At 39.1% G+C, this 10,418-nt stretch overlaps 1 protein-coding gene across 1 annotated transcript in view; it reads left to right on the forward strand.

The window, feature by feature from the left end:
* LOC117829732 (disks large homolog 1-like) overlaps nt 1-8,759 on the forward strand; it is a 140,820-nt gene extending 132,061 nt beyond the window's left edge. Inside the window, exons 20-24 of the mRNA XM_034707379.1 lie at nt 388-489; nt 1,188-1,360; nt 1,455-1,564; nt 1,677-1,768; nt 4,286-8,759. Coding sequence (XP_034563270.1) covers nt 388-489; nt 1,188-1,360; nt 1,455-1,564; nt 1,677-1,768; nt 4,286-4,392 — 584 coding nt within the window. The 3' untranslated portion in view covers nt 4,393-8,759. The remainder of the gene's footprint in view (nt 1-387; nt 490-1,187; nt 1,361-1,454; nt 1,565-1,676; nt 1,769-4,285) is intronic.
* Nucleotides 8,760-10,418: the final 1,659 nt, after the last annotated feature.

Genomic DNA, 10,418 nt, shown 5'->3' on the forward strand with positions numbered 1-10,418 from the left:
CACCTACTTAATTCTCCCCCTGTGATCACTGCTGGTCCTTCATTTTTGGGCTTTTTAAGTCTTTATCCAGATTATAGGCAGTGGCTAGAGTAGGAAACCAGGAAGAGAGAGCAGGGACTAACATGTGGCAACAGGCTACCAAATGCTAAAAAGGCTCCACAGAGCTGAGGAGAGCTACAGAGTTGAGTCGTAACTTCCTATTGGTTCACAAGTAAAGGCTATTTTATAAAATCGAATATGAGTCAAACTACAGATGTAGAAAATAATATAAGTGAGCTTTAAAATTACTGATGAAATTAAACAGAACTGTGAATGTAAGGGGAAAGTTGATTTTATTTAGTCATTGTTTTAATGAGTGTTACCTCTGTACTATTTCTCTCACTGCAGTTAATTACACGCGGCCAGTCATCGTGCTTGGACCAATGAAAGATCGGGTCAATGATGACCTCATCTCTGAGTTCCCTGACAAGTTTGGCTCCTGCGTCCCACGTGAGTGTTTGAACCTTGAGATGAATCCAAGCAGTTACATCGGGAAGACTTTTAATCAATGAACTTCAAACTTGAGTTTATAGTTTTGTTTTGAAAATTCACAATTGAATGTTTTAGTTGGCTTCATTTGGCCAATCAATGACTTGCTTAAAAGCAGCTTTTGAATGAAAACTTTAGAACAGTGAAGAAAAGCACTGAACTGAAAGTAGAAAATCTAATTATGATTGACATTAAAAATTGAACGCACCTGTGCTAGCTTATCTGAGTCTTTAAAAAAATGCCTCATAATTGTCTTTTAGCCAAATTACAAAAGAAAGAAAAGAAAAGTCAGGAAGTGAGCTGCAACATCAAAATTTTACCCAATCAGTGTAATTGTTGTAATTAAAAACAAACTCCCTAATTTGGGTTGATTATCAAGATACATTTATGTATATTTTCATTTTTATTTACTTTATTTTTTTGTTTGTTATTGGGTTTCCTCAAGTAGAGCATAAAAGCATCAACCAAATATCAAAACATGTTTTTTCTGGACAATTCTCATTTATCAGAGTGCATATAACATGATGCCATTATATGGTAATATTATAGTAATATAATGCCATCATATTGTAAATTTCATAAATTGTATGTATTATGTATCTACGATTATGACTATGATTAAATAATTCCCTGACTGGAGTAAAATGTGTGATGTGCAGACACAACACGGCCGCGGCGAGACTACGAAGTGGACGGCAGAGATTATCACTTCATGTCCTCCAGAGAGCTCATGGAGAGAGAGATCCAGGAACACAAGTTCATCGAGGCAGGACAGTATAACAACCACCTGTATGGAACCAGCATACAGTCTGTGAAAGAAGTCGCTGAAAAGGTGAGTTTTAAGAGAGAGTGTTAGGAGACAGGAGACAGGAAATAAAAGACACAGGAAACAGAAAAAAACAACTCAATGTCTGTCCATGTCGCAGGGCAAACACTGCATACTGGATGTATCAGGGAATGCCATAAAGCGTCTCCAGATTGCTGGCCTCCATCCCATCGCTGTCTTCATTAGACCACGCAACGTAGACAATATCCTGTGAGTACCATTATGTTGAGTTAAAAACCACGTAGAGGACATAGTGTTTGTGAACTTCATTTAAACTTCTTGTTCTGCACCCTGATATCCAAACTCCTGTTTGTCCCTCCAGAGAGATGAACAAGCGTCTCACTGAGGAGCAGGCGAGGAAGACCTTCGACAGAGCCATCAAACTGGAGCAGGAGTTCACAGAGTTCTTCACCGGTGAGTAAACAGCACATACAACAGGAACACATGTAAACAAAGTCACACAAACTTTCAGGAAGTGGGACCAGGAATGGGGGAAATTCTACAGCCTATGAGTTTGGAAGAGTTTAGGAATAGTCCACTGATGCTCAAATATTTCAAAAAAATGTTTTATTCACTTTTTTTTCTGTATTCAGAACAGCTAGATGAGAGGATTTATGACACCGCTGGTTTCTACTGTTATGGACAGATCCAGCATGTTAAATAAAATAAAATAAAATGTATTTGGATGTTGGTTTGGAAGGAGATCCACATCTGCATCACAGGTTTTCTCACCAGTCAGCAGCTATTGGGAGCACCTATGATCCCCCAGCTGAGGGCAATCAGCCGAGGGAGGCTATATAAGGGAGTTGAAGGCTGTTTCCGAAACCTCCTACTATACTAGCAGTACGTACTGATTTGGCCAAATTCAGTATTTAGTAAGCAGTATGTGAACAAGAGCAAAATATTCAGTATGCCAAAACTCCCCGGATGTCTACTGAGTCAGGAAAATTTCACAGTATGCATCGGACCAGTCTGCCTCCCGTATGACGGGAGGAAATCTGTTTTTGGGTGCTGTGAAAGTTATTGATTTATATATAAACCACTTCTTAACTTTTTAAATCATAAGTGGAAGCAGTGGAAGCAGTTTCTCTATCTGCTCTGCCGTTGTTTACTTCTGCTTTCCGAAACCGGAAATCGAGTGACGTCTGGCCCAGCGTACTGCAACACCGATCGAACAGAACAGTCATACTACATACTAAATTCAAACACAGTAAGTAGTAGGCAATACCTACTGCCTACTACATTAGTAAGTAGTATGTAGCAAGCCGTTCGGAAACAGCCGAAGTCTCCCTGTTCAGTTTGGTTTTCTACCCATGAGAAGTTCAACTCGATCAGTTGACAGTTTTAAGTCTCAGTTGAATGAAAGTCTTTGTTTGGTTTTTGCTGCATGTGATTTCTTTCTGTTCATCAGTCATTGTATTTAGCCTCCATCAGTGACTCCCATTCATCTTTTGTTCTTGGTCCATTCTTTTTTTGTTTGTCTATCATTTTGATAGAATCAGTTGTCTTCTGTGGAGCAGCATAGCTCCACCAACACCTTTCAGAAAACACAAGGGCCCATTTTTCTTTGACTTTTTACTTCAGATTGTCTTTGAGGGGAAACATAACAGTCCATTGATCAATAATTTATGGAAAGTGAACAATATGTTTGCCATGGAAGTCACTCTTTCAGATGTTAGTTTCTGGGCATACCAATCTCCCCCATTGATCCAACCCCTGTTTTTTTTTCTTGTGTAATGTGTGTGTTTCAAGTGAAACCCACTTTTTAATATCCTGTTTATGAAGGGACTGTTACACCTCAGCATGAATGTAAATATCACAGAGTGATGGTACAGTGCTTTATGAGTGTGCTTTTGTCCGTCTGGGTGTGTGCTTGTTTACAAGTTGTGCACCTTGGGCTCCTGCAACACCGTAATCCAATGTAATATCATCAACTGAAACACCATTGCTTCTTTATCTGAGGTTCAGTGTTTAAGTACAAAAGTGTCATGGTGGCAGTGTCAATGTTAAAAAGTAGTATTTACAGCGATGTCACTACAGCTGGGTCTTTTTCAGTCAACTAGGAATGCGTTGTTTATGAAATGAGAAGTTCATGTTACATAGGACTCAGTGACTCCTGATGTTCACCAATTGCAGGTGAGAGAAACTCTCACTGCAGACTTCACCTCAGCTTTCATCTCAGAATAAACAGCACAAATAGCTTTTTCTTTCTTTTGTCTTATTGGTTTGAAAAGTGGCTCCCAGTTATCTTCTTCTTTGACCAATTAACTTTGTTCCACATTACCCTCATTCATATCATTAGGGCCACTGTGAGGAATTATGAAGTAGTAGGTTTAGTCAAAGCGGCAAACATTGATATTTTGTGCTGGCATGTCGGTTATTGTATCACAAAAGTCAGGGAGATGATATAGTGTTGTATGGACATTTTGTCCCACTCCTACTCATCGCTTAAGGAAAGAGAGAGAAGAATTGATCAAAGGCCACATGAAGAAGCAGCTGACTGTGAAAATAACTAATATTACTGCATGTGTGTTACATAAATTGAGCCTCATCGGGGAATATTTGTCCTTTTAGAGTACACAGTGTGATTGGTTAAACTGGTGTTGTCACAACTTTATTAATGGGTGGGACAATGTCCTCACCTCTGCGTGAGCAAGTCACCCACAGGAGAGCCAGAGGGTGTTGTATTATATTTTCACAAGTCTGACTTTATGTCGAGTTCATGTATTTTCAAAGAAAGACTTTTGTGTAAAGAAACACACAAACACACTCACACACGGAGATGTTTGGCTTTAAAGATTTCCTCTGCTTTGATTGAGATTTAGATTATAGTTCTTTTTTTGCAAACACAGCAGTTTAGAAGTATTTTGTTTTGGTACATTTTCCTTATGAGGATTTGTAACCTCTCTGTCTCTCTGTCTCTCTCTGCAGCTATAGTTCACGGTGTGTCTCTAGAGGAGGTGTATTCGCAGGTGAAGCAGATCATCGAGGAGCAGTCCGGTCCTTACATCTGGGTGCCCACCAAGGAGCGACTCTGAATAAACACATGACATGCTCACACACATCACTCTGTAACACTTCCTACTTCTTGAATTTTCTATTATCAGCCTGCTTCCTCTCTCTCTCTCTCTCTCTCTCTCTCTCTCTCTCTCTCTCTCTCTCTCTCTCTCTCTCTCTCTCTCTATCTCTCTCTTTCTCTCTCTCTCCGTCTTTACACACATCACTGCGGTACACACACACACACACACACACACACACACACACACACACACACACACACACACACACACACACACACATGCATACATACATTTACACAAGCACATAAAGTCTGATGAGGCTGGGACTATCTGGGACTGCCACTTCCTGAAGTAGGAGGGGCTAAAGTCTGTCCAGCAGCCTATTGGTGGATCTTCCTACAGCTGGGTTCCTTAATGTTTAAGGAGGTGGTTCAAATCAAGGCGACATGTACCATTATCTGATTTGATTTCATTATTGTTCTTCTTATTGTTGTTGTCGTTGTTGTTTTCATATTAACGAAGGGTAATGCATTCATGTATGGGTTTGTAATGATAATATTGTCACCAAGAGGCAGACTTTTGCACGCTGTAGCTTTAAGAGCATGTTTTTGGGACAAAACCTTGATCTCCCTCCCCGTCTGTCCATCTCTCTTCATGACATCACTCCTGTTTGGAGTTTCTTCTCCTTCTTTTTTCTTCTCTTTTCTAACTTTCTCTCACATCCCATCCTTCTCTCCCTCTTAAGTCCAAAGACCTTCTAGATAGGAGGTGAAGATTTGATTATAAGCCCCAGTATTTTGGTGAAGGGCCAAAATGAAAGTGTATTACAATAAGTTTTTAGAGGTGTAGCAAGAGGTGTACAATACTTGTTGTACTTTGCTGTAAGTACTCAATGAAATAGAGTGAAAATTGATTGATTTATATAGATAAAGTATTTAATGCACATTGGATGTCCAAAGATGAATAAATAAACAGAAAGGCTTGATAAAAGTTTTAGAGTTCAAATACAACTCTTGGCTTGTATTTATCAAACCCAGATTTGACTGAAGAAACAACTTAACAGTGAGAAATGTGTTTAAAGCAATCATGAGGAGTTAATCAGAAACAGTCTTCAGAAGATTGTTCCAGACTATCATAATCATCTTTATTGACCAGTTATGTATGCAAATCATAGGCTGTTTAAAACATTGACATGTTCCCAGGGACATCACCTGCTGGTACATTGAGAGAGGTTATTAAACCGAACAATTACAGTCGCCATGTTGGAAATGCTGACTTAGCGTAGTTTTCTATCCATCTAGAAGAAGGGCACAGTGGTGGATCTGAGGCCTGTAGCTTCCTGGCAAACAGCTTCCAAGTGACCACCTGCTATTTATGGAAACCACACCCCTGATTATGACTCAGTATTTAATATTTGTCTCCTTAATCTCGTTAAAGCAGATTTGTAAAACATTTGCATTCTGACCAAACCCTTGTTTTGTACCAAACATGTTTATTTCTGCTATAGAAACAGGCTTTTTAATATGGGCTCTAATGGGAATTCCTCAGCTTTTTCATCTATCCTCAAGTAGGCACTTGAGGAACTGCAGTGTGTTGCACTTCCGCATTGACTTAGTTTTCCACAACAAAGGTTGCTGACTGATGCAAGTACCATTGATTTGACTCTGTTGTTGTTACTCGCAGTGTTCTGGCAGAAGAAAAAACGTGTGCTAAAAAAACCCACTAGAAGTAAGGAAAATGTAGCAAATCGACGTATTATTTTTGAAAAAACAGATGCAGATACATGACAGCCTAACGTGGAAACAAACCACAAACTAGTTTTAAAGTAAATAACGCTGAAGTAAAAAAGACTCATACGAGAGAGACTAAGACATAGAGCTAATCTAGTGAAGATAATAGGGACGTATGATATCGACTATTCTTATTGTTTGTATGCTGATACCAGCAGAAAGATGAAAAGGAAAAAAGGGAGGGAAACAGTTTTAATGTATTCAATTAAATGAGCTTAGAATGACTGTCATTTGAAAAGAACATTGTTTTAGATTTGATTGATACTGTTTTGTGCAATACTTCAAAAATATTTGTAAATCTTGGTGAATTTTATCTAAAAAATACTATTTACAGGTTTTGTTTATTTGACAAGTGGACAGAAAAGTTCAGGATTTATGTCTCTATCTAGTTTGATAAATACAGGCCAAGACTCTCATATTGAAATAATATAGGTCTGTAAAACCCAAAGTCTCTACCATAGGCTTCTCTGCCTCCTTCTCCTCTTCTTCCTCTCATGCCTTCATCTCTCTCCTCCTCTTGTTCTCCACGTTCACAGTGTGACATGAGTTGAGCACTCCAGCATTAATCAGTGTATCATCTTCATCTTCATCTTCATCAACACTATCATCACGATCATAATCATCAGCATCATCTTTGTAGCTTCCCGTCTTATTGTAGTTGCACTAATGAGGGCTGCTTTCTAAAATGCATCTTAGCATGATGAGTCTGACACGAGCCCAGCGTCTTCTGATGTTTGGATTTTCCTTCAGGCGTCAGAAATGAAACACAGGTTTTGAAAGAGCTAAAGATGTTGACACTTTTCAGAAAAGGTAAAATGTGTTGCAGTAATCTTTTCGCTGTATGTCATGCTTTTGTTGCGTAGTTAAGGACATCGGATGAACACCTTCAGTTTACGCTACTTTCAGGGCTTACAAGCTAATGTCCAACATTAGCTCTGCGTTACCAACAATTTTTTGAATGCTGCATTTATAAATTTGAGCCTCAAGTATGCATGAATACCACCTGAAACTAGCTCCATTTGTGACCTCAGGTCTTCGAACCTCACTCCACAATGCTGGCACACAATGGACAGCCAAAGTCTTATACTTTTATGTGTTATTTATCGTATCTTCAGATATATTTTCTTGATCCTTTAATTGCTATAGTCTGCCAAAAAGAATAAATATATTAGAGTAATGTTGAATCCAACATTTCCATGGCCAAGGCTAGCTCCTGCTGCCACCTGCAAAGTGGACCTAAAAGTCCACCTGCAAAGTGGTCCTGCAAAGTGGTCCTGCAAAGTGGACCTAAAAGTATTAATGAAGCTTTTGGAATTTTAAAAGGAGATGCATTTACAGGATGATGCCGTTATTTTGAAGCACTTTACAAGAAGTACAGCTTGCTACTTCACAGTGCAAGAAGTCAAAGACAGTGGTTCTTAAAAAAATGCCCCTTGCTTTGTACATCTGTTGACTCTGGCAGTCTTTCCTAAGTCTTTGTTACTAAAAGCAGAGAGGAGAAGGTAGCTTTCTGCAAAACAAGAGCACGTCACAGTTAAAAATGTGTATTGTAGTCAAGCTCTAGCATAGATATGCACTACAGCTGTCCTGCTGCTTTTATCTGGCTGGTTCATAAGCCATGCTTTCAGACACCCAATAGTGCAATGAGCCGTGTTTTCGTGTTTGTATAATGCATGAGCACATGGACACCCAAAGGCAGCTTCATTCATAGCTTTGCGTTGGTTTCACATTGTGCCGCTGATCGTCAGATTTGGCAGGCGATCAGCAGTGAATGTAACTTTTATCTGTTTACAAAAAGTCTGAAGGAATGAGAGATGAAATAGATGGTTGAGCCTCAGACAGAAGTTTTATATTTATGGGAAGATCTCAGACATCAGTGATATCAAGAAAATACCTTTGAAAAGTGAAACATTTCCTAACAACTTGTTCTGGTCCATACAGCAAAGATTGAGGAACAGTCCTCTGAATCTGCAGCTAATAGTTTCGCTGCCCTGTTGCAACTGTCCTGAGCCTATACCCTTTAGGAGTTGAGCTCAAAAACAGTGAGGTCACAAATGCAGCTAGCCTGAAACATGACACTAATCTCTGTTGTCAAGCGTAACATTTGTAATATCAAGATGCTTTTGGTAACACAGCCCCTGTATGGACCTTGTCAGCCACCCACTTCTCTCATCTCCACTCAAACCCCCGAGGCAACTCCTCCAAGCTGACTGGAGAACAGAGCCATATGGAGACACGGTTCTGTCAAAAGTGTAGCTCCCAGATCCAAATAATAAACCACTTTGACTACATGTGTTTTGAAAGCTTCGATATTCCGTCACAGAATCTTCAGCTACGTTATTTCTTTCCACGTATACTCCTCTATGAATCAAGTAAACCAGTGTCGTCTTCATTGACAGAACTGGACTCTCTGTACGACTCTGGCTGTGTGTTTTAGCCAGGGGACCATGCCACTGTCTGTTAGAGTAAAGCACCGATGCAAAGAATCTATAACAGAGATGGATCTATATCTAACATATTATAATATTTATCCCTGCTCTAACTGCCTATTTTGGTACAAAAAAAATAAAAGTCTTTATTGAGATTTACTGAAGTCCTTCGACTGGTTGTGTTTTCTCTGTTGAATGAGGATGAGTGGTTTTTAAGTTGTTTGTAAGAATGTATTTTTTCTTAACTTTTCTCCTAGGGCTGGTCATGGGTCAAGGGTTTTGATCGCCATATGAAGAAGTCTCTTGGGGCAAGACACTTAGCCCCAAACTGCCCTTGGTGGCTGTGCCAGTAGTGTGTGAATGGGATAAATTAATACTGTTGGGAACTTTAAATAGAAGCCTCAGTGGGAATCCTGTGTCAGTGGGTGAATCTGGTATGTAATGTGAAAGCACAGTCTATTTACCTCTCAAATTGATATTAAGAACATTGGTGGAACATCGCTGTTTTGACTCTGCCATATAACAGATGCTGAACAGTGTTGTTCTCATCTCAAAGGTGCAATACATGTAGAGGGTATCATGGTAGAGTGAAAAGGTCAAGTGAGTCTGAAGAGACATTGTAAATAACACATTGTCCAGGATTAAGGGTTAGGTACAAGTGGTAACCCTGAGTGGTTAGGGTTAGGGGAAGAGTTATGTTTAGATTGCAAAGAGGCCCAAAGTTAAGGGTTAGGACAAAAATCCAAGGTTAAGCTTAGGCATAAATCCTGAGTGGTTAGAGTTAGGGTTTTCTAAAAAAAATAACCAAATACTGATCTTATTTGCTTGCGAAGGTAACGTTTCCTGTGACTGAGGAGTTTTAAAAAGGGCACTTTTTAAGTTGTTTTGAGTCTTTCTCACCTTATGAGATGGCAGCTGAAGAGAGACAGGAAATGAAGAGCGCACAGAGTTGGTAAGACATGCAGCAAAGAGTAAAGGCTTCTAGTCAAACAAGGGACTGCTGCCCCAGGACCACTACTGAGCAAGCCAAACTAATACACCAAATTAGCCACTTTAAAAAGGCACAGAACAAAACACAGAATTAGAAAATACAATCACAAAATTGCTCATATGGTGGAACTTTCAGTACTGAATCTGTATTTATTTGTGGACAAAATATGTAGTTTTTAATCTCATTTAGAGGTCTGGCAATCTAGATTAGGTAAACCCAAAATGTCTGTATCTGGATTAAGTATATCCAATCAATTCTTACTTTGAAAACCAAAAGAAGCTAGATTGATTAGCTGATCATGGATATAAAGTATCAGATTTCCAAACCCAGATCATTCTGATCCAGATTTAACTTTTTTCACAACTGATAACTTGACCGATGCATGAGAGGCTTGCAATATTCTGACCTGACTGCAGTTCACTTTTTATTATACTAATTATATTACTTCAGTGTACTTCTAATCACATCAGATTTTCCTGTCACTTTCTGTCTTACCTCATCAAAATGTATCAGGTCCAAAGTTATCCCTCCTCTAAGGGTCATCCAGTTTTTGAGTTCATGTACACATAATCTGTAATCAAAGATAAATATCCTGTTATAAACTACAGAGTGACCGGAGATATAAGTAAGAGATGTTTCTAAATTGGCAGTAAAACATTCTCTTGATGTGAAGGGAACAAAAATGATGACACAGCACATGAATGTTGTTATCTCTGAAGACCCAATAAACATGTTTTTATTGGATTCACACAAAACCTGCTGTACGTGACTTTAGTTAAGCTCAGTGGTGCAATGACTTCGAGAACACGTGCAGGACAGTAAGTTGAGTGTTAC

This window comes from Notolabrus celidotus, chromosome 2 (genome assembly GCF_009762535.1).
Source record: "Notolabrus celidotus isolate fNotCel1 chromosome 2, fNotCel1.pri, whole genome shotgun sequence".
In the NCBI taxonomy this organism is placed as follows: Eukaryota; Metazoa; Chordata; class Actinopteri; order Labriformes; family Labridae; genus Notolabrus; species Notolabrus celidotus.